The 25,788-nt window shown below is 42.5% G+C and overlaps 1 protein-coding gene across 2 annotated transcripts in view; it reads right to left on the reverse strand.

Annotated features, from left to right (window-relative positions):
- thada (THADA armadillo repeat containing) overlaps positions 1–25,788 on the reverse strand; it is a 128,802-nt gene that overhangs the window by 45,897 nt on the left and 57,117 nt on the right. For both annotated transcript variants that reach the window (XM_075474637.1, XM_075474639.1), the window contains 2 exons: positions 24,893–25,024; positions 13,584–13,752 (listed from right to left, as the gene is read on the reverse strand). In XM_075474637.1, coding sequence (XP_075330752.1) covers positions 13,584–13,752; positions 24,893–25,024 — 301 coding nt within the window. The remainder of the gene's footprint in view (positions 1–13,583; positions 13,753–24,892; positions 25,025–25,788) is intronic.

Consider the following 25,788-nt stretch of genomic DNA (forward strand, 5'->3'; position numbering starts at 1 on the left):
TATTTTAGTTCTGGCAACATGAGGTTGTTTATGGAAGGGTGACACTAAACTGTCACCACTCCTACTCATATAGCTACCTCGAGCGATGGGAGTCACTTCACTTTCACTTCCTTTGTCTGAGAAATGCAACGCACAAAGCGGACCTATGATAAATTGTTCAGTTTTTTGTTCTTAAAAACCAAAGTTCTGTCACATTGTGAAAAATAAAAAACAATCATTAAGCGTCTCACAGCGGTGTCGGGGCCCCCACACAGCTTTAATGTGCCTTGGTTCTGATTCTTCGGGCTCAACTGGAGTGTGTTGATCCCATATATCTGACATAATTCACAGTGATGAACCCATTCAGTTGCGTCTAAAGCCCCACGGATGGGGACGCTGTCATGCAGGGCTAAATGAATAGCTACACATTTAAAAAAAATAAAAAAAAAAACTCAACGAAAAGACAGAAATATATGTGATGCTGATAAAAACAACTGGTGAAGCATCTCACAACTAAGTAGTTTGACTCAGCCACCCAAGCTTCTGTTTTTAAAGGAAATTTGCAAATGTGTAGAAGCAAAAAAAAAAAAAACAGTTTAAATCAGCAAGTTTTTTTAAAATCAGCAAAATCCAAACGTCGAGAAATGTCAAAGAATTAAATTTTTTATGGGGTGGTCTGTGGTGTAGTGAGTACAACAGGCACCCCATGTACAAGAGGCTATAGTCCTCGCTGCAGTCGGCCCCGGTTCAAGTCCCGCATCGGACGGCCCTTTGCTGCATGTCGTTCCCCCTCTCTCTGCCCCCTGCTTCCTGTCTCTCTAAAAACTGTCCTATCCATTAAAGGCATTAAAGGTTCTCCGCTGCAGACAGCATAATTCAAGATGTTTATGTCATCGACTTAATTTGTTAACATATGAGTTTTGTCAGACCTGAAAACGCATCCCGAAAAAACCTGGGACGGTAAAGCTTTTACAACATGCTAATGTTGCCCTTCCTTCTTACTACACCTAGGAGACGTGTTGAATGTTGAAGCAAGACGGAGATAATGAGACAAGAGGCTGCAGAAATCACCCAAGATTCCCCTAAATATCTCAACGCTCTCCGAATGACACATTTTCAGACACGGGGGAGGGGGCAAAACAAAATGCCAGGGTTTCTTTAGCTGGTAGTGACTTCAGATATCCACATATACACTCTCTAACACATAATGTGTCTGATTTAATACATCTGGCCCGTCCCAGGCGTTGTGGGCCTTAGTTGTTGCTGGCTTGTGTCACGAGCGGAGTTTGCTGTCGAGTTGGGTTAGTACTGCTGTGTTCGATGGGCTTTTTAAGCTTGGTTCAGATTGTATCAACAAAAGGTTGGGGGCAAGCGCCATGTGACTGAAGTGATTCCAGTATTTTTGAGGGGGGGTGAGGGGGGTCCAACCAGGCCATCCGGAGGACAGCATATTGCCTCAAGTTCAGCCAGTAAAACACAGACCAACTGCTGTCAGTTTGGCTTCGTCTTATGTTACTTAAATATTTCTAACATCCAACTTGTACAGCGGAGAAAGTGCCTTATGGACAAAGAATTTCCTCCTCATGGCAAAATACCAGACAGTATCTGTCAGTAGAGGCATTGAAAATGCTCCACTTTCATGGGGAAAAAGAAAATACAACGAGCAGGGTCAGTGGTCGACATCCAGGCACGTCACCAGACACTTTTAACCGGGGCACGTGCCCTGGTAGACATGCGTTGTGCCCCTGTAAAAATTCCCATATACATCCTTCAGACTATGCTATGATTGATGTGCCAAGGAAGAATAACATAGGCACGATTTTCCCCATTTCAACCCCCTAACAGACTTTAGCCAATGCTGCATGGGTCTACCAAAGAGTCAAGTGGAGAGGTTGTAATCGCAGGCTTCGGGTGCGTCTGTGCATGTTCAGCGAATGGACCGTGTGAGACGCGTAGCGCAAAATCAGAGATGGAAGGCAAAATCCTGCGGCCGCATGTCTTTTATCAGTGGATAGTAGCCCACACATTTGGCCAATGGATGCGTAGTAGGCTATATGAACCACTACATATTGATGGATTGCCGTCAACGTGGTCATGGACATAAGGAAATTCTTACAGAGGAGAGTCAGAAGCAACATGGAGAGCTGACCATGAAGTGGATGGAGGTAAGAGATTTGTTTTCTCTGTTGTGTCGACGCCCACGCCTGCCTATAGGCCACTGTCATTTCTTACGCCAAATACACAACGTTTGCATTTAGGCTTAAACAGTGTCTGACTGGTTCCATGGCATATGAAAAATGGGAAACAATATCCTATTCTGTCTATTATAGCCTATTTACGAAACTATCTTAGGCATTAGAGATTGGACTGAAGACGGGGAAGTTTCGGTGCAATCTGTTGGTTTCCTTAGCTAGGAAATTGTTTTTGAATTGGCTTTATATGAATGAATTGGATTATTTTGTAATTAATTATGATTACAATGAATTGAATTCCAATTGGCTTGAATTGGACTTTATTATTTAAGTGCCTTGAGATGACATTTGTTGTATTTGGTGCTATATAAATAAAAATGAATTGAAAAATTGAAACAGGAAAACTTCGTTTTGATATTTTTAAAGACTGAAAAGGTTAAACGAGCTGGAATGCATGCAGAGAGTAAATCTTGTTTTGTTTTTTTCATGTTGCTGTAACAGGGAATGAGGAGCAGAGTGTTGGAGGAGGAGAAGGAGTTAAAAAACTAAATGGCTGAACTCAAAAGTGTTTTTATTTGCTTAGATAGACTATAGTTCTGTAAATTTGAATAAATGTTGTTATACACCCAGTACAGGCTCATTTTGTATACAGTAAGGCAGTGTGGGTGGTGGTGTTCTGGCTGGGGGCCTGTGCCCTTGTACCGCTGTACACCTAGCAACGCCCCTGCTATAGACTAACTGCAGGCTGCCTCAACCGTGCAGCCCTCTGACAGAACTGAAGAGATCAAAATCAGCTGAAGCCCTTTTCAAAAGCTTCAGACAGTTCTGAAATAGGCAATTTCAACCGTGTCAAAAGATTATCCTGCTGCGACGACAGCGAAAGCTTAAGAAAACAACCTTTTTTTCGTAAAGATCGGGAACAAGAACTCCACTTCGTCCAGGTTAAAAAAGAATCCCGGCTTCATCGGACTGTTCTGCACTCATATCAGCAGCGTTTGGTGCTTCGGGTGCAGTCACTGACGATGTCAGATATCGACGTTATATCATTTCACCAACTTCAAACCAAAGAATTTGCCAGTGTGCTCGTTTTTTTAAAACATTTTTCTACATACAAATCTTAACAAAACAAAAAAAACACCCAGTGGTGTCAAATAACATTCTGATTACAGTCAGCGCCCAAGGTTTCCCAACTAGACATGGCTTTGGGATGAGGTGATCAGTGCCTTTTTTTCAGTAGTTTTAACCACATTAGCTGCTCTGATGTAACGTCTGTAACTTCAAGGGACACAACCGGCCAAACTGACCCGCCAAGAGTTGACAAAGTGCTGAGAACTGGCTGAGTGCAGCTAATCAAAAAGCCATTCCATCTGATTTATGAACAGACTCGTGTGCATCATGTGCCACCTACTCAGACGAGTAACTTGCACAATACAGACAGATGCGCTGAATAATGAACGAGCCGAACAGTATTCTGATCAAACTGTGAAACCAAGAAACTTTCACACCTCAAAAAGAGGAATTCACAGCAGCCAAAACCGCGGCGCACAAACTGTTTGTCGTTCCATTTTTTCCTGCCTTGTGCTCTGAAGCTTTAATCCGTCTACTACTCTGTTTAGGTACGTTAAGCTAAAAGGGAGCACTGCATTTCCTCAAATATGAACAGTGATTTAAATAAAAGCTGGGCCCCTCATAATGGCCCCTGATAAAAATGGAGTTAAGTTGTGGAAGGGGGGGCAAAACTGAGGGCACCTTAGAACACGGAAGTGGATAAAGTCCGATTTTTACCAGAAAGTGAGATCTCAACCAAAACAACGTTAGTTGTTAGTATTCGTGCCCAAAGGAAATGCAAAGAAACCTTTTTCCCGTAGCTTTTTTTCTCAACGAGGACGTGAAAAGGTTCCAACAAATGTTGCCATTAAGGCAAAATGTTTAAAGGACTTTTAATTTGACAGGCTGTAGATCGGTTCCGGAAGTTTGAGGTCATTTCCTGTAGATCGGAAAGTATACAATCTGAATGTGTGCACGTGAAATCCATCTGCTACCAGCACTAGAAGCGATGTCGTAAGTACAAATTCATGATTAGGTTAATAAGTTAAAATATTATTTAAAAAGGAAAGACTACACTTAGTTACAACGTTCTATTTACATATATTTACATGTATATTTCATAACAAGATTTTTGCTAAAACAGTCAAACTTTATTCTTTTTTTACAGTTTTCACTATGGAAGCCATAGTAAACAGCAAGAAAATGCTCATTACGACTCGACGTCTTTTTGCATCAGAGTTAGCCGGTTGTATAGCTACAGTTGCTACACTGCAGTGAGGACAACACACCCATAGATATGTATAGAATAGCTAGATGTATTACGTCTGAGTTTAGAACATTCGCACAAGTCGGCCATCTTACCACAGGGTGAGATGTCCGGGAGACAGTCAAACCTGAGGTAACCATAGTTACGGTAAGTGATCTGCTCTGACGCTATTACTCTTATCTCGCAGAAATCTCCACGATTTTACACTATTTTACATACTAAAAGACCCTGTGCGATATTTTATTTATTCGGTCATCTATGCAATAATTCACGTCACTACTGTGCAATATCTTATCTATTTATGGTCAGACTATGTGCATACAATGTGTAATTAACTAAGTGCAGTGCAGTGCAATATGGGCAATAACTCAACCATAGTGCTATAACTTATTTTATTTAACTCTCTTTACTTTGTATATCTTGTATAGCCTATATTCTTTTTTACACTTTGTTTTAGATTATTCTATATTAATTATATTTTAATTATATATTATATTAATTATTCTATATTATACTGTATTTTAGATTTATAGAGATCCTATGTGTGTGTTTGGAGCTACTGGGGACTTGAATTTCATCCTAAGGGATAAATAAAGTTGAGTCATGGGGCAAATAAACGTGAAATATTTACGTTTTTATTTTAAAAAATAAACATGGACTTCGTCTGTTGTGTGATAATTAGCTTACTACTTTGATGTTTATAATAACCTAAACGTTTGAGAATTAAGCAAGTTATGTCTTGAATGTTTGAATGTTTCACCATCAACACAATGTCGTCGGCGAGAGAAGCTGCCTGTGGTAAGATGGCGGCCATCTGCGGACGTTCGACTCCGTTGACCAGCAACGCGGACGAGACATCTAGCCATTCTATACATATCTATGAACACACCCATGTTGTTCTTCTTCTCCTATTCATTTGCTTTGCGCGTTTCTTTGTGAATCAGACATGGATCCAGGAGCATTGGTACCTCTGCGCGCTCAGTCCACATGGTTGGAAACGTTTGTGCTGCTGAGGGACCCGCACTGGTGACAAAAAGACGGAAATCACATAAACAAGCAGCCGTGGACTCCATGACGGTGTTTTCATACTGATAATACGCATTACCATTATTAGAATCATTTTTAAGACACTCATTTCCACAGTGAAACGTGCCTCCTTGTGAGCCTTTTTAAAACAAGCAAACAGAACATGTTCTCTGCCGTTATGGATCATTTGAACAAAATTTTAGCACAGAGGTCCTCTCACAGTGACGTGGTCGACCTGCTGAAACACTCGAGCGCAGATCAACTGGTGTTGGGAGTCGGGGCCGGACGGAAACATCATCTCATGGGTGGGTGTCGGGCTTCTTTACGGTATGTGTGTTAAAGTCAGCAGGGTGGCAGAGGCTGGCCTCAGTAGCTGTGATGGTTCCCAGCACTTCGCTAACTAACAGTTGTTCTTAGACAATAACAGAGGAAGTCATTTCTCCCTCGAGCACAAACATCTGTTCCCCGTTACCCACCGACACACACAATGAAGCGTATTACTGTCCATTAAGCAGGTCCCCAGGCCAAAACACAATATCCTCGTCATCTCAGCAAACACCACACACATTCATTTAAGACACACGCAGGCGTGCACGCACTCCCCCCCTTTTTCCACCAGATGAGCTTTGAACGTCTCGCCTCCTCCTCATACGCATGAATGTAGAGAATTTCACACACACACAAACAAACACTTCGAGCGTGCACGGCCCCTATCGGCTCTATCAGCGAGTGCCGGCGTGATGCTCCTCTCCACACGTACGCTGCAGACCTCTATCTGTGCGTCTTGCTATGTTTAGACCACTTCACCTGCACAGAGCTCTGCAGCTCCTGCTATGGCACTCCTGGCCTCTTCCCACAGCTGCACACTCCTCACATATCTGCCTCCATCATCTCCCCTGTGCCCTCACCCACCGATAAAACCTCCACACCTGCTATCTATAGCCTGGATATAGATAGATGCTACAGATATATCCACCGCAGTCGGGACGGTTGTCAGCAACTCAAAATCCCCGTTCTCCATCTCCCTTTTAGGACATTTGACAGTTTATAGCCAATACGCTGATAAATAATATTAACTGCCACGTTGCAGAAACAGCAGAATATCAATAAAACTAACACATCGGCCTATAAAAGAGTTATTTCACATAACTTGGGAGTACATTTTGTTTCCATTTCGCCACGTTCTTAATCTATTTTTATAAAGCATGTGGCACCTTGTGTTTGTGATGTACATAGAGAAGCGATGGAGCTGAGGAGACGGTGTGTGAGGTTTGGTGCTTTTGTTGGAAGGAAAAAGGAAATTAAATGTCTAAGGAAGGCCCGCAGGCACCAGCTGCGCTACATCCCGTTCGGATCGGTTTGTGTCGGTGCGGAGGCGACGTCCGGCGGTGCATCTCAACCGTTTTGTCTGGATGGATGGACAGAAAGTTCGTAAAAAGAACTATGAGGGGAGGAATGGAAACGGGTCTTGAGATGAGCAGATGCGGCGCGGCTAAATGCATCGACGCCTTTGTGGAAATAATGAACCAATGAGTCCACATTCTCTTGCTCTGACATTGTACCAAGAAGTCAAAGGAGGCTAGCCTTCTCTCACTTTGGGAGCAACAGCGCAGCCTCTTCAGACATTCCAGTTGTGACCTTATTAGTGTGGCCTGCTCAAGCTGCAGTCGGTCAAGGGACACCAAGACTAAAAGGTTAAGAATCATGCTGCTTCAACATACAGACTCTGTATATTTTGATGGCATTTCGTTTGGATTCGATGCTTCACAATGTGGTCAAACTCTGGAAACTGATGCCAACTACTCCCACAGCGATAGTCTCAGCTGAGAGGTTACTCTGCTGTTTAAACGGGTGAAAACACACCTGCAGAACAAAACTCATGTTGGCAAAAAGACTTCAAGTTTTTACAAAGAAATGAAGAGTCACAATGCTTTCCTCCTCCATCGCTGGCTCGCTGCTGCCTGATGCAGAACTTATTTTTCAATTGTTCCAATGGAAATGCTGCTTCAATCGCTGGCGTTTAGATTAGCATATAATCCATCCCCTGGATTTTCATATTAGCTGCTTTTTTCTTTAATTAGGTGCCAGGCTGAGCCTTCAGTGACACCAGTAAGTTCGCTTCAGCTGTAATAACTCAAAATCTCTCCAGGTTACATACTTTTATCGGGTTTTGGGCATTTATATTTGTGCCTCAAAGCATAGCTGCTGTGAAAAAAATTTAAGATTCCTTTGTTATTGCTCTAAATCCTGATGCTGCCTCGGTTGTCTGTCTTAGAGGCAACAATGCCCTACTGCTTATTCTGGAACTCCAAAAAAGAAGGTCAGAGTTGGAAAGTTGTGTTCAACACACTAACAACTATACCAACTTTAAAGTTAACTGGTGTAATGTCCACGACAGCCAAAAAAATCTAACATGGCTGATGGGAAATAAAACTGGGTGTGCTCAACCAATCAGAAATGTACACCTCTGAGAGCCCTACCCCGCATGACATTCAGGGTAGGTGCAAAAGTACTACCTCCATACCAGGGCAAGATCCTGCGGCCCATATTTATATATATTTATTACATGCCGTCAACGTGGTGATGGACATAAGGAAATTCTTACAGAGGAGAGTCAGAAGCAACAAGGAGAACTGACCATGAAGTGGATGGAGGTACGAGATTTGTTTTCTCCGTTGTGTCGACACCCACGCCTACCTATAGGCCACTGTAATTTCTTACGCCAAATACACGTTTGCATTGATGCTTAAACAGTGTCTGGTTCCATGGCATACGAAAAATGCGAGACAATATCCTATTCTGCCTATTATAGCCTATCTACAGCCATTCAGGGTAGGTGCAAAAGTACTACCTTCATACCAGGGCCTTACTTGGGCTGAAATTTCTCCCATGGCGCCTGAGAAAGGAACCCCTAGAAGACCCTAGTTCCCGGACAAGGATCACGGTGTGGAAAATGCAGCAATTAATGATGGCTGGAGCTGATAAATACTGGTCTTCAGTCAGTGGGTCGGAAAAGTGTTGATTTTGTTGTGTATAAGTCTGTAAAAATCAATAAATAAATCCTGTGATCGCAATTATTTGAGCTCATCTTGATTGTGGTGCATTTTTGTCCTAATTGCGCCCGTTTAAAAGAACAGTTGGGTGAAAAACTGATGATGACGGGAGAGTTTTCTCCAGCACATCCCAAAGATTCTCTGCGGGGGTTTGGCTCTGGACTCTGTGCTGGCCGGTCCATGTGTGAAAGGCATGTCTCATGCTGACACAGTCATCTTAGAATAGTCCCGTGTCATCGTCTCCTGATGGAATAAACCTGATCGCTGAGTATTTTTTCCAGGTTTGGGCTCAAGCATTTCAACTGGAGTAACCCCGCATCATAACACTGCTCTAAGCATGATGGGTCCAGAGCTTCACTCGCCACTCTTTTTACCCCGATGCTTCCATCCCTCTGGAATCGTTTGACCACGTGACAATTCCCACTGCTCCAGAGCCTAATGTTTACGCTCCTCAGCACATTAAAGTGTATTTTTCCATGAAATAGCCTCACTGATAAATGGTTCTGTTAAGGCTACGCGACCGTTTAGTCCCAATTACTTAAGATCTCATTATACTGAACATGTGGAAATGCTCTTTCAATCACTATTAGACTTTGCCGGGAGCTCTACTGTTGATTTTCTTCATTTTGATTTCAACAAACATTTAAGTGATCTTCAGGCGAGGAAAATAGGATGCGTCTTCCAACACGGCTGTTTCAGGAACGGGAATCGATTAGGGTTAAAGAACTAGTAGTTGACAAATATAGTATAATTACTGCATCTTTCCAATGGAAGGCTCTAACCCATTTGCTTAGTTAAATTCGGGTTTTGGCTTTTCTTTTTGGCCTGGCAGCGCACGTGTATCACGTTGCCTGAAGTTTACTCACGTGTAAACCAAGCTGCTGTGTTGACAAGTGACAAAAAAAAGCTCGTAACTGGTAAAACAGCACGCACATGATGCATGATAAGACGTAGATGCGGTGGACACGAGACATCTGACGGGACAAAAAAAGCAACATTGGTTATTTAACACACTAAACTGCACAGAACGGGACACAATATGATCTCACCCTTGTTTTTGTTTTTTTATGAGAAGAGCTTTCAGGAGGTAGCAGGGAGTACAGGAGAAACAACCAAAAAAAAAAATACTTCCAAAAGAGCAGGGATGCAATCTTTTAATACTCTTTAATGGTTTAGGAACAGAGGAGAAAAGAAAAAAAAAGGATGTAGTTTTGAAATAAAAATATTTTCCAATCCTTATCTGCAGTACTTCAGCAGCCTTCTTTGTCATATTTTTTGTTCAGTAATGAGCCAAACGCATTTTCCCAAAAACTATGGAAAAGATTTTCTGTGTCATCGATTGATATGTTAACTTTTCAAATCAAAAGTAGAGCTTATATATCTGCATTATGTTACATTTCACACGATAACCCCAACTCTGCACACTCTGCAGACTTTGCATACTTTGAGCTGTTTCATGGGGAGACGAGTAGCAGACAAACGCAGAAAAAGAGGGAAAACTAGATGGAAATGGATGAGTAGAGGATCAGGAGACATCTGTGGAAGATCCACATGTGGCAGCCATGACAGGAAAGCAAACTAAAAACCACTCTCCTCCTGAAATCTCGTCTAAGCTTTTAAGAGGCCCACCTCCCCTCCTCAATCCGTGCCTCCATCCCACGGCGGACCTCCCCGGAGTCCCGGCCGCTATCAAACCATAAGTGTTCCATCTTCTCCTGGAGAAAAGGCTGCAGTTTTCATTCCTCGCGCTGACCCCTGGGTACGGCTTTCACCCGCTCCACGCCCACAGTCTCCCTCGCCAACCCCATCAGTTGTGTTCAATAAAAGGCTGGGGAAACTCCCTCTCCCTGTTCTACCGTCACTGTTGATATTACCGGCAGACTGTTTGGTTGAGTCTGTCAGAGTGTGATGACAGAACTAAACACTGGTATTTACCCTGCGATAACCGCCTTGTCTCGACAAGCTCTGTGTGGATACTGCGCCTGTGGGACCCACAGAGACTCTGCGTGTTAGATGAGCAGCAGAAGTAGCGAAAAGAAAGCATCACAAGAGATTTTTTTTGCCCTTTGGCTCCCCTAACAGCTGTGGGATGCAACGCCATTGTCGTGAAAACAGTCATCCGTCTAAGCCCTGCACGATATCACAGTGGCCCATACTGCGAGTTGGCAGAGAACCTTAAAAAGGCTGCAAACTTCCAGGTTTTTGGTGTGAAATCCGCAAAAACTTCACACGCGAGAGGAATTTCTTTACAGGCTGAACTGAGGTGGCCAAGTGAGGCTTCATCTCCAAGGCAGAGATGATAAAAATAATGTTACAGCTTAGGTTTCAACCTCTGATAAATCACATAACAGGGATGAATACGCCACTGTCTTAATGTTGTGCATTTCCCCGTTAGCTGTGATACAGAGTACTAAAGTATGTCTGGAGAAAATGTCAAATATTTCATTAGTTTATCACAGGAATTCTCCTTTAATATCCTCCGATTTACAGCCTTTTCAGAGCAGAGGGGGAAATGATCCCGAGTCCATTCTTTTTATGATTATCAACCCGAACTTCGGAAACTTTACTGAAAGAGCAACGCAAGCATATCAGAACAAGAAAGCCAATTAGTTCTTTCTTGTCGACAGCAACAACAAAGCTCAGCCCGAGTCCGTCCGTCCAATCTGATGTTTATTCTCGTCCCATCTCTTGTTCAGTCACTTTAGCTCTTTCTTTTTCCGTGTTTCCTCAGGTACCGTTAAAAATGTATAAGTAATGGTGAAAGTTTATTTAACTGTTATGTATTTGGTATGAAACCATAAAAGCAACACCTGATTTGTGCTGGGCTGGAAACCAATGCTGTCGTATCTTAGTCCCCGAGTGGTCCAGGACAGTTTCAGGCCCAGGAATGCTCGGAACGAAATTCGCCCAACTTCAAAACGAGTCAGAAGTAGAGATGAGCAATTTTATCGATACTGCGATATATATCGATATTTCAGCCGCGAGTATCTATTTATTTTATTTTTTTAATTTTATTTTTTACTTTTTTTTTTAAAAGCAAACTTTATTGAAAAGTCAGACGTTACAATTAGTGAAAACACAGAACATTAAGGTTATACAATACAATGCAACCTGTATCTGATCTTTTCATGACAGTATGAACAGCACAGATCGGATTTTTTTCAAATCCGATCCAGGCCACTTGGATATGTGGTCCTAATTCCGATACTCATCTGATCTTTTGCCATGCGACTGCAGTCTGAATGGCCAGGGCGCATTTATCCAACCTACGCGTCATCAAGCACCTGTTGCCAGCCAGTACAGTCCAACCGCAACGCGTTTGCTCACCGATATGGACCGTCGGTGGTGTGTGTCTTGTCGTGATAGCGCTAAAGAAAGACGCTCATAAAGAAAAATGAAAGACCTCCTTGTCATCCGAAAATTTTGAATGAAGTCCGCGTCTGAAAAGCCGCTCACATCACAGTCCCACCACTCCTGGCTACGACGACGCACCCAAACGTGTCTTTGGATAGACGATGCCACTGCCCCACAAAAGGCCACGGCCAAAAGCCTAGCTCTTTTTCTTTTTAATATCCTCTTTAAAATTATGCCGTGATTAATGTGCTGGCTCCGGCTGGACAACAACTTTAAAATCGCAATATATGCATTCCTACTCTTACCATCCATGTTTACTTCCGCAAACACTGGGCACGCTCTCTGCGTATGACGTCATGGTACGCTCTTCTGCGCATGCGGGATAGTATGGGGCGGTAAGCCGTTCACACAGCAGGCCACATACAGGTCGCATTTAATAGCAATGTGAACGACCTCACAAAAAAATCGGAATTGAGCATCAAGGCCTGCAGTCTGAACGTAGCCTTAGTGTATCGAATCGTATCGTATCGAATCGTTGGCTGAATATCGTGTATCGTATCGTATCATGAGATTAGTGTATTGCTACAGCCCTAGTCAGAAGTGCAAGTTTTTAAAGCATATCATAATATATAAAGAAAAAAATAATCATGCCACTTTTTTTTTTGTTAGAGTCTATGATAAGTCGTCCTTGTCAGCCTCTTCTGCGTGACAACAGGAGTGTGGCTATGCATGTGCAGGGCTCACATGGAGATTCATTTTCAAAGCAGTGGCCATCCCACCCCATCCCACAACTACAGGGGAACTAAGAGCAAAAAAAAAAAAAAAAAAAAACGGGAACATTCTCATGTGACGAGTTTCCTCCTTGGAAATGAAAAAGTTTAAATCCAGTACTGTTGACACCCACCTTTACTTGTTGGTAGTATACCACCACATGTTGATCAGTGGAACAATGCAATCACTGACAGAACCAAGGGTCACATTACTCACATGAACATGCAGGTGCATCCTCCTCCACATGTATGATATCAATAACACGTGGAGCCACTCGTTAAAAAAACAAAAAACAAAGTGACTGAAAATTGTCTCGAGGAACTAAATGGAAATAAAACGGAAAGAAACGTTCAAACCACTTGATCCCCAATAATGATGACAGATTTGAATGTTAATATTGTATCCACGCTCATTAAAATAAGTAAGTGTGTCACAGTGGAGGGCAACATGGCGTCTGAACTCTTTGCACGCTTCATGAATCTGCACTCAGCGAGGCTCATGCGGAACAGATCATCATGTAAATGTAATATATGTGCAGAATGAATGTTTGACAAGTGGAATTGACGTGTAGCTCTCCTGAAGGAAACATGGAGCTCAGATGGCAAAAAAAAAAAAGAGTGGGGAGTGACTGTAATAACTTCCTCCCTAGAGGGAAGCAAAAGGAGGGTTTTGGGTTTCAGTCTGCCATGGGATAAATATTATATATAATATGCAACCCGAGGTAAGTTTGTATGTCTCTGTGGCGATCTTATGATTGAGGTTTTGTATCCAACTCTAGATGAGCACTTGTGGTCATTTAAACAACTTGTGATTATACCCCCCCACCCCCACTGAGTGCTGTGTATGTGAAGTATGAGTGCAATGGCTCATGCTGATGTGTGCGTGGGAGCAGACCTGCAGCAGAGTGCCGTGGATGTGGTTGTGCTGGATTTTGGGTCCCGGTTCTCGAGGGAGCTCCTGCAGTAAGGAATGAACCGTGGACGGGACCTGGGTGACCAGGACGAAAGGGACGAGGGCCCGAGCTGCCATTTCTCTGGTCCGATACACGGCGGAGCGACCGCATCTGGGGAACACACACACACACACACACACAGCAGCAACGTCACCATCGCGAAGAATTATTCAAGCTTTGGAACATGGACGGCTGCTTTGTTATGCTAATCTTTCCATCTTTCATTGCATAACATCGTATGCTTGAGTTAATGGAGGATGTGGGAAGATTCCTAATTATCACAAGTCATGGCTTGTTATGATTAGCCCAGAGTGTCATTAATTTAACAGTTGTGACTTTGCAATGAAAAATAATGCAATTACAAGTCATATTAATATAATTAATCATCAGCGACATTATGTCATTGGTCAATTCTTAAGTTAGACCGATGACCAGGGAGGTATTTTATTTGGACGGGCTGTTATTGTTACAAATGGGTTATGTAATATCTCCATGTGTTTCCGTCTGCCTTTTTCTTCTACTGCAAAGGCCAACGTTTTTAACAAAAAAAAAAAAAAAACAGCCTTTAGGCCAGCAGATCATCGAATAACCTGAAATAAAATATTTTCCACTCATTACCTCACCAGCCAGGGAATAGCCTGCTACATTGCGTTATTGCCCAAATGCATAAGTCTTAAACCCAGAGTCATTTAGAATGTGGCCCAGTCACTCTGAGTGTCCACGTTTACAAATTGGTAGCTTTTTCCTTCTCCAGTGTCAGAACACGGCCACAGCTGACAAGAGAGGAGGACACGGCCGATGCATGGATGAGATAAGAGGAGGAAATAGCTAGATCTGCACGGTTGTCCAGACCAAGGACTTTTGACAGTGATTCATTTAGAGGTGAGATTCTGCGTTAATGTGCAGATACGTGGCCAAATATGGCCGCTTTTGGTGAAAACGTCACTTCTTGCGAACGGTGCAGCCGACCAAACCATCCTTAAAATGTTTTCACAGTAGAAACAACCACACCGAGGTTCAATGTGATCCAGACCGAGCCCGACTCTTTGTAGCGCACGCTTTCGGCTGTTTGATTCAGAGTACGGCCGAGGGGACATTTCACACCTCTAATTTTAGCGTCAACTGTACTGAGAAAGCCAGAAAAGTCTGGACCAAACGGAGCAGGTGCCAGGTGGGTAGCTGTAGTCCACTTTTTCTCTGTTCTGGCCTCCCGATGGTGGAACGATTTCCCGACTGATGTCAGGACAGCTGAGTCGCTGCCCATTTTTCGGCTAAAAACCCATCTCTTCAGGAAACACGACCCAGATCCGACATCACCTGTTTCGTCCTAGCTTCTTACGCACTTATTTGTTTCCTAAATTGTCTTCCCATTTGTCTCGTTACCTAACTTACTGCACTTACTCTAGCACTAGTTATGCTCTTAGCTGTTTGGTTTTGGAAGGAAATGCACTTATGATTTCTTGTGACCTGAAGTTCTTTTGCCTACCGACGTGGAACACACTTAAGGCTGAGTTATACTTCTTTTAACTGCCCTTGCGCTTTCTTCTTGCGCGTATGTTAATGGCTCGAGACGTTTATACTTCATTTTGCTTTGCCGGCGCTTGCGTGTGCTGCATGGCGATTCACCGCCAGGAGAATAGGTGGAGTAGCGTTTTTTTTCAATGACAAACCTACTACGATGAAAGGAAATTCACCGCCAGGAGCTCTTCGAGTGATTCATGCTTCTTCTTCTTGTAAACAGCCGGTATTTTGTCAGATTTTCAACACCTTGGGGGTCTAAACGACTACTTTCTCGCCTGAAAATGTTTCAAATGTTGCTAAAGTTACATATTTACAGAGTTTATAGCTTAAGGGAAATCAGCTTTTCAGGCCGGCTGATTTCGGCTCGGGCAGGAGTGAAGTGCACTGTGTGTAAACGCTCTGCATACTGTCAGATCGATGAGTATGTCGTTTTCAAGTAGTAGGCTTGCGTCTTTTCTTGCGTGAAGTTTAGAAAATTGAGGTGACACACGCAAGCTCGCAATGGGGGGCTTGCGTTTCTTCTTGCGTCTTGCTTTGCGTCTTGCGTTACCGACTATAAACCAGGCTTTATTGTAAGTTGCTTTGGATAAAAGCATCTACAAAATGACCGTAATGTAATGTAACTTATTACACACCAAGTTAGCCTAACATTAAGCACAACCTTTGACCCTTAACCAGTGGGTAACTAGAAAAAAACTGTCTGCTCTGCCAGCACATTTCACTGGCTTTTAGAGAATGAATTTACAGACCAGTATGTCTTTATTCACAACCACTGGCATAGTGCATCCAGCTGAAATACCATGCTTTCCACAAGTGCTCATGTTGAACCATGTGACATTGATTTAGTCATCTGCTTAAGTTTCCCGGTGTTTCTGCAGACAAATACGCGCATCCGACTTAATGTTCAGCGAGCGGGCTAAGAGCACAAGAAGCAATAAAACAACACGGATGCATGTAAAGCTTTGATTAGGTGTAGAACAGGCTTACTTAGCAGACCAGCACGCACTCAAACCTGCCGTCTGCATTGGCCTAAAAGGTCGAGTGTGTACAGTGTAGTGGCATCTAATGACATAAATTGCAGGTTGCGACCAACTGAATGCATCCCAACCTGACCTTCTCTTTTCAGGCATGTGGGAAGAATACTACTTTGGGGCCTAATTTGTCCTTTACGAACCTGCAGTCTTGGTGCCAGGACTTGAACTGAAAAACCAACACCATAATGTAATCACTTTAAAGGGCGAAAATACTTCTTCAGTCGAGCCACAAGAAAAATATCCAGCAGGAAAAAGGACAGAGGGTGTCTTACAAGCCTGCCTAAAAAAAGTTTCTTGGAGTTGGTATTGGCTTCGACGTCCGTAGATACTGCTAAAATGACAAATGGGCTCCATTTATAAAGCACCTTTTGGGTGTTATTGACCAGCTAAAACAATTTACCCTGCGAGTTACAGTTACCCTTTCACACGTCCATTCGTACAGCCCTTAATGTATAAAGCACAAATCCTCTCTCCTCAATAATCACGACGGCAAACAGTCAAGGAAGAGCTGCTCAGTTCAAGAAACAAATTAAGAAAAACTGAAATAAGCTCACACATACAAAAATAAATTAAAAAATGGAAGGAGAAGGGTTGGTGCACGTATGTTGCAGGCTGTTTATAGGGCCCATCTTGGCATTGAAGCTCGCTGCTGAGACCAGACCAGCAGCTTAGCTCCACTGTGGAAAATTCAGCAGAGGCATCCAGAGAAACGTGAAACACCGATCCATCACTGCAACGGCATGCTGAGATGAAAAAGAAGCTCGTCTTTTGAGCTTTGGTGCGAGCGGGGGCGAGATGCGTTCAAAGGCGCACACGTGTGGCCGCGGGAGCACATGTTAAGAACAGACAACGTGGGAGGAGGTGAAACAAGCTGCTAAAACAAAGTTTTAATCTTTCCATGATTTGACGAAGCGACACTGACAATAAAAGACGAGATGCCTGAGATCATTGGATGCTTAAACAAAGAAAGGGCTGTTTGGGGGGGCCAAGGGTCACAGCAAATGCTTTTCCACCTGCTGTGGGCACGTCTCCGTCCCTCTCACTCTCGCACAAACGCACACAAAATGCACCCGTACGACCAGACAGACAGCCCAAGATTCTGTGTTCAGCACAGACAACAATTTGCATTCTTCAGCTCTAAACGCTCCACACGTGACTTTTATGTACACGCACACGCACACGCACATCTCAAACATATACCCACCTAATGGCCACAATCCGTGCCCGCTCTTCACTTTTAATCGCTCCCCACCCCTGTTTTGGGGCCCATATGTGAACTATCTTGTGCTAATTTGTCCCATTGAAACTCTTGCAAAAGGAAATGACAGTTTGGAAGGGTGTAATTTTAGAAACAGCGGCGTCCCCTGTGGGATCAGTAGGCAGACTGTTGACTGGCATGGACCAGGCTCATCTGGGCCTCATTTTGGAGAGCTGGGAGAACGGTTTCCTCCACTGAGACTGCAACATGCTGGATAAACAAGCCACAGTATCAAAGTCTGTCACCACAGAATGTACTACAGCCCAATTAGGAAGTGAGGGAGCAACAGTTAAAATAATTTAGGTTGTTTTCCCCGTTCATGCCTATGGAGAAAATGTAGCTGGTGAACAATCATTATTTTACGGATGTAAGAGGTGTAGCTGCTCAGCTTTCAGTTCTACTACCACCAGCGTGCGTGGACCTTGAATCTGTTCATTTTCACACACTATGTTAGGTGTAAATCTGGGACTTGAGATGAAGAAAAATCATTATGTTCATTATCTCTTCATCTCTTAATTGTGTAAACAGTAATGTAACACTCCAGAATTCCCAAAAACTACTTGTGAAGTATTCAGTCGTAAAAGATCCAAATCGTTTGATAACCGTTGATGTGCGATGTACACATTTTCAAAACGATGTGTAAATGCTCTCCACAATTTCACCCCTTTATTTGGTCCTATTAAAAAAAAACACTCAGTTATTTGGTTATATATTTAGCTGGGCAGTTCATTTTTATTTATTTTTTTCATAGTTTTGTTATTATGTTGTAACTTTTCTAAAGATATGTCTGGCTGCTTGGATATGTTGAGCAGAAAATGGATTAGAACATAACTGTTGAGTTTAGTCCCACAAAGTGTCCATAAATTTGAAAAAAATAAAATAAAAATGGATGTTTCCTGCATGTCAGGAAATATTTCTACAGGTTAAAATACTAAAAACTATGTTGTACTGAACTGTGCAGTTGGACTTTTAAGCAATCTTCCATTCAAGTGAGGATTAAGTGGTTATTTTACTGATTTCAATTGAATTCACTTGTATTTATAAAGCGTCACATCACAACAAATGTCACCAAAGACCGTCCAACAGTCTAATTTAAGCCAATTACAATCCAATTCATTGTATTCAATCCAATCCCAATCCAATCAAAACAAATTCATTAATTTCCAAATTAGTCCAATTCATACAAAGCCAATTAAAAAAAAAAAAAAAAAAAGTTGCTTTGCTAAGGAAACCAACTGATTGCATTGAAACTCATCTTCAATTCAGTCCTGAGCAACAGCAGAAAGAAAAAAACTCCCTTGCCGGTTCTGCCAGAGGCGAAAGAGGCGAACAAATGAAAGAATTATTCTGCGACAGGCTTTTATTGTCGAAACTGGAGAGGTTTAGCTCGCCTGGAACTTTGGAAAAGTGGCACTGAAAATGGTATCAGTTAGTACTTATTCCGATGGAAAACCTCCAGAAGAGTGGTGCTATTAGCTTACACGTGCTTTGTGTAAAAACAAAAGGCCGAGGGAGGCTGAGCCCCCTCTTAAAAAAAGCACAGTCACCTCCAGGGGTTTGAGCAAACAACAGTCTTATAAGTGCAGTTCTACATTTCTCTGTGACAAAGCTGCTGGTGGACACGCATTACCATATCAGCTCCAACATCAGTTTAAATTATGAAAAGCAGTTGGCGGAACAGGTCAGTGAACCTTTGCTGATGGCAAACGCAGGTTTCTCTCAGCATATGTTCACAATTCGTCACTGTCCACAAGAAAGTTACAATAGCAGGAGCAACGTGGAGAAATGTGCAGCATCTTCGGGGAAATGGACGGTGGTTCCTTTTTTTGAAGTTTACTGGCCGCGCTGTGCCCTTTCCAACGTTATCAGATATGAGAAAGTGAGTAATAAACATGAAAGGAAGGGAGTGAGGCAGGTAGAGTAAGGAGAACTGTCAGGGCTTGAAATCACAGGATACAAATCACTATCCCAACACCGAAGCTTTAGGGGTAAGGCAGAGAAAGAAGAAGAAGCAGCTGAAAGAAATACGTTGGAGGAGATAGAGCATGTTATTAATCAGCCGTTAATTATTAAAATAACCGTGTCTGATCTTCATCATCAGTCCCACCGTCATAACCCATGCATGTGTGACGCATGCCGAGGTCAGGGAGCAAGAGAATGTTAAGAATCAAGGGTGGGGAAGTGGGAGGATATAACGATAAAATATTATGTGGTATCATGGAGAGAAGCATTTAGGTAGGGTTCTTGATCATGTCAACACACAAAACCGAGCACCAGCTGATTAGTATCAGCTATGACCATCATAGCGGGGAAAAGAGGGGGCAGTTGCCAGTCATCGACCTCAGAACCTCAGGCCAGGGCAGATTAGGTTGGGGGAAGGAGACGGGCAGCGTGGAGAAATAGGGCCGAAGCCAAAGCTATATTTAACATCTCGAAAATGTGGGCTTCATTTTGGGTGGATGTGTGAGCTACATTCCTTCTCTGACAGTAACAGACTCAGCCAAAGTCCAGATAACTAAACCCACAAGAGATGGGGTCTTAAAGAAATTACTTTAAGAATTCATGATGACTAATTTGTTGAGGCACAAAGTCCGTTTGTTATTAACCCACGTGTCTCTGATTTGGAAGAATTCAACTCTGCACATCTGAAGCTCTGGTAACTGCTCAGTATCAAAACTCATCCGGTCCTGATCCAACTTAGTTTTCCATTTGCCATGTATGGAGCATAGTGTCTCTTAGGCAACAGGAGGAAGGTCTGTTGTCTCAGTTTTTTTTTTGTTTTTTTTTTTTTTTTTAAACCAACTGATTAGCGAACTAGCACATGAAAAAGCAAGCCGACAACACTGATGTCGTTTTTAGGATTTTAGGAGATGTTCGAGCATACCTGCTGTATTCTATTCCAAAACAACCGTCATCTGGGAACAGACGTTTCAGGTTACCAGCCCGTCTATTTTTTGGTCAGGCTGAAATCTTCATTCACAGCCGAGAAACAAACCGATTCTCAGAGTTGAGCTGTTTACACACAACTTTACACATATTTCATTTTAAGTGCTATTCACTTGGCACTTTCCATAACTGGTGTAGCTGATGTGTAAGAGTTTCTATTGATTTTAAGCTTAAAGCAACTCTGGAGAGCCTTAAAACTGTGTTTTGAACCATATTGAATCTTGTTCTGAACATTCTCAGGTCTGAAACTGTCCCTTAGCATCTGAGGGCTGCGTTACCGCAGTTCACAACTTTGGTTTCCAGGCCTGCGCCAACACTATTTTTCTTCATTTACGGTGAGCTTGACCTTTTTATGTGCTTCGGAAGACATGCATTTGTTGTTATGTTGAAGAAACCACAAAGACGTGTATGGCTGTACATGTGAAGGGCTCACAAGGAGATTTGTTTTTGTGACAGCGGTGATGCATCCCGCAACTGTAGGGGCAGCCAAAGAGTTTTGACATAAAGACCCCCCCTCTGACATTCGGGGGAAGAAATAATATTGCATTGCTAATGTGGCCACAGCTTTCTAAGGCATGGAAAGGATCTATGAGAATGAGATATTTTAATCACGGCCATGTGTTACTAAGACGATGGAAATAAGTCATCAAGCTGTAGCCTCAACTTCATTATTGAGTTGCTACACTTTCAATCAAAGATCAAACGGCATGAAACTGATACGCAGCGAATCAAGCCATTTACACAGTACGTCAATATGCTCTTAAATGTACTTTCTGTGCTGGGCTCATGATTTGAAATCCACAGAGCAAAAAAAAATGAATAAAATACTGTCTGCAGTTTAGCCTCCAGGCTTGATGCATAGCAGATGAGTTTGGATCCAGAGATCAGAGAACGAATGAGCATCATCTGTTTTTATCCTGCATTTCTCATGCATCCACTTATAGACATGTGATCTCTCAGGTCCTTCCAACTCCTGCTTGAAAAAGTTCACTACTTGCCCAATGCCTTACATAGTTTGCATTTCAAAACTACGCGTTTTAGGCAGCTGAAGAAAGTTTATTTAAGTAATTATGACAATGTGCTTAATGCAGCATTACACAGAAATTGCAGAATGTCATTATAATACATTACGAGAGCAAAATAGAATGAGAATAAATCCAATGTATCCATGTCGTATGCCTGCTGTAACCATGTGGTAGTCAGCCCGATATCCTGAGTGAAACAAGATAGCATATTTCTAACTTTAGATTACAGTTTAATCAAGTTCCCACACTACACCAACTCATGGCCAGGACTCCATTAGGCTTTAGTAAAGTGCAGCCATGCAGAATATTCCTTCCAACGACATCACCAGGGGGGCTCCTTTACAGTGTGCTGTACTGCTGAGTTTTCAAACTGCAATCTTATTAAAGGTTTTGGAACAGGTTGCATAATGTTATGTAGATGCTCTGCGGGTTGAGAGGAGAAAAGTGACAAACTAAACAACAAAAGCAATGAGGTGTAAAAATCCAAATATAGCTCCTGCTCAAACCCTAAATCTTTTAAGGTTTGAGTAGCTTTTAACTTTAGCTCACGTGTCCCAAAAACATATGATTCTCCAAACAGAGCGCTCCAACCACTGTCTGCTGCAGGTAAGATAATGACCACTTAAAAGAACTATACACTACACCCAAAGGCTGCTGTGAAACCTCAACATTTGTCATGTGTGGCACTTCTACTTCCATCTTTTTGTTTCACAAATAGTCCTCCCTAACTTGCTTCAGTACTGAAAGATGTATTTTTTATTTTATTTTCCAAAGGTGAAGAAGATTCGCAGTTTGCTGCAACAGTCATATTGCTGCCGTATTACTGCGGGGCTCACAAACCTCGTGCATTGAGCGCGAGAGTCCTGCTACTCGCATAATGGATATGCGACTCGTGACACATATCTAAAAAAAACAAATTCCCAACTGATGGTGTTGAAAGAGGAGACTGACAACACTTGGAGACGGGACACAGTAGCACCGAGCAGCAGCGGAAAGGCTTTAAGATCAATCGAGAGGAAATTAAAGAAACATCCCCTGTAAATGAATGCTGGTTCACATATTGTACAGGTCTGTGTTGGCAGCCTGGGGTACATCAGTCAGTCAGGGTGTACTCAGCCTCTTGCCCAATATCAGCTGGTCTCGTTGACAGTCGGTTGCACTCCTGAACAGGATGAAGCTAGGATATCTAAATGGTTAATGACCATGTTAAAGGTGCAGAGTTTCCAAAGCTATAAAAATGTATTCTAAGACAAAACTCCATAGCAATCCATTGAAAAGATGAAACCTTATAGAGGCACTAAATAACAAGTCTTTTAGGAGGGCTCATGCTGTAGGAACCACGGGTGCCGTCACAAAAGTATGGCAAACTATCGATTTGCTGCCAAGATGTTTCAGTCGACTCTGGACTAAGGAAACATAGACCAGCAGACTCATCTACAAAGGCACACTGTTGACATTAGAAATGTGATGCGATTAAATGGTTGAAGATGCCATTCTCTTATAATCTTACAATGTTACACTATTGCAAGTTCAGTCAGGTGTAAAGAAGAAGTAAACAATCATGTTTATTTGCTTTTAGAGTCGGGAACTGACGTCTGATCACAAGTGGTCCCTCGAGAGTGGGGTAGATTCAAATGACGCACTTACAGCTGACCACATGTCGGACACCCAAGATGCATCGTAATACTACGTGTAAACAGCCTCCGGGATCCTATCATCAGCCAAATTCCTCAAGAATGTATAAGCACATCCCAATAACGCTCTATAATCATGCATCATTTATGTAACATTAACTCGAAACACAAAGTATCCAGTGCCCGTATTCAAGTATTCTTATCTAAACCTGCCATTGAACATTCCAAACACAAGGTCAAAGCCTCCCCGTAACCTCCCAAACCCACACAACACACACACACACACACACACACACACACAAGCAATCCAGCTGTAAAGATATCCCATTCACTTTAATCCCTATTTACACTGCAGATAATCCAAGCAGAATATTGTGTATCTATCTATCTATCTATCTATCTATATCTATATATATATCTATATAGATCTATATATATATATATATATATATATATATATATATATATATATATATCAACGATATAGTTAAGTCTCTTTCACACATGACAATAATTTGTCCTTCCAAAGAAAAAGCTCTCGCGTTCCTGTTTAGAGTTGCACTGATAAAGCATAACATACGATGAAGACGGTTTTTATCTGTTCTCTTTGCCAACGTTTCCATCCACAAACACTACCAGCTGTGTCTGCTGGCATCTGAAGTTGCGCTGGAGGCAACACCTTTTTGCCAGCCTTTCAACTAGACTCTGCGGTGAGAGACCGAACACTCCTCCCACACACATGCGCAGGAGATAAATCTACAAATTCTGTTTGCAGGTGGAGTAAACGTAGCTGAACATGTTCCAATAATATTTGTAGGTCTCTCCGTGTCAGGAATGTGAAAAATGAAGGATGCGATTACAGTTTCCCATTCGCCTGGAAGGTTCACTCCTCAGGAAACGGCAAGCCGACTCGAGATAAAACAAGACACTATGTTAAACAACCACTGCGATGTGAGACAACACATTAGTGTAGAGAGCAGGCCTGATTTGACAGCAGTTTTGTCTTGTGCAGAAACAACGTCAAGAAAAAGAAATCTCGGCCTGGCTTGTTTATATCCACGGTCAAACACCAGCGTGTAAGATTAACACTGGATCTGCTGGACACAGCTCTAAAATAATAAATAAATAACTAAAAAGATGCGATGCCGAGATGCAACACATTCATATAAAAAGTTGCAGAGGCACCTGTGTCAACATAACAAACAAAGAAGAACTCATACGGTAATGTTTAGACTGCAGGTGTTTTGTCTCTGCGATTGTGAATTGTTCTTTACTTGGAGCTGCAGTTCAGAGAAAGGTCGTCTGAGCAGGTGCGTGACAGATCCTTCCCTTGGTTATTCTCATCTCTTTTTACTTTATACAAGGAGGTGAGCTGACTGGAAACCCATCACTGATAGTGATGACAAAGGGAAGGAACCTCTGATGGAGGGAGCATTACACTCGCATGCTCCATCTTGGGCTGCTGGCCATTTGTGTTATGACAAACGTAATGCTGTTGAAGGATTTCAGTCCTTTTGTTAAATGAAAGATGCATCGGCGTGAAGAATATGCCTTTTACAGAGGATAGAAAAGCTTGTTTCAAAGGTTTTTTCTTTTTTAAAACACAAAGGAACTTCAAGGTATTTTTATTCTTAGTCCCGGCGCACTTATATCTCACATTTTCAAATACGAACATATTCTCAAATTCAAGGCCATTTTTTCGGATATTCAGCTTTTCGGTTAAATCATGTAATTGATATCTACAACTCACAACAACCACAAAATAGAAGAATCTGCAGATGCTCCGAGACAACTGCATGTTTGCCCGCATGTGCGCACAGAACGAACACCTACCTCATGATAAAGGGCAAGAAAGGGGCAAGTCCCAGAGGTGATGAGGATCCGTCCATGGGGGAGGGGTAGAGGCGACTGAGCACCAGAAGCAGCAAGAACAGGCTGGGGTGTAGCTTCACGTGACCGCTATTACTGAAAACAAACACACACACACAAGCAGCCAGTCAGACGCTACCAATCCAATTTTAATATCAGCTCCAATTTGCTCGGGTTTGGCACAGGTGGAGATACAGAGATTAAAAGGAACACCGATATTACTCTTGGTAAGACACATAGGCTGTGTTCGTAACTGCATACTTCTCCTACTACTCATACTAACTTTTTGAGTTCGTATGAGAGTTTGCGTAAACGAGAGATTCTCTGAAATGTTGGGTATGCATCATGAGGTTACTACTCGTACTCAAACTACCCAAGATGCAACGTAATGTGACGTCGCCGATCGTCATTTCCTGTCAAAACGGCAGTTTCAAGCTAGCTACAACGAGGGTAGGTTCACTTCCTGTTTTCAAAACAAAACCACCAATTGTATCGTAATGGCTTTCCCTATGATAAAAGGCAACGGGTATTTTATTTTTGTGAAAATAACCGGAAGTGCGTTGCTCACTGCGGCTAGCTTTAGTAGCGCCAAATTCGTCGGAACAAAATTGTAAATAACCGGTATTTTGTCAGGTTTTCAACACGTTGGGGATCTAAACGACTACTTTCTCACCTGAAAATGTTTCAAATGTTGCTAAAGTTTACAGAGTTTAGAGCTTAAGTGAAATCAGCTTCAGGACGGCTGATTTCGGCTCGGGCAGGAGCGAAATGCATTGTGGGTAAACGCTCTGCATACCGTCTGATCGATGAGTATGCAGTATGTAGTATGCAAGTATGTAGTATGCGGTTTCGAACACAGC

The sequence above is a fragment of the Odontesthes bonariensis genome, chromosome 2, assembly GCF_027942865.1.
Source record: "Odontesthes bonariensis isolate fOdoBon6 chromosome 2, fOdoBon6.hap1, whole genome shotgun sequence".
NCBI lineage: Eukaryota > Metazoa > Chordata > Actinopteri > Atheriniformes > Atherinopsidae > Odontesthes > Odontesthes bonariensis.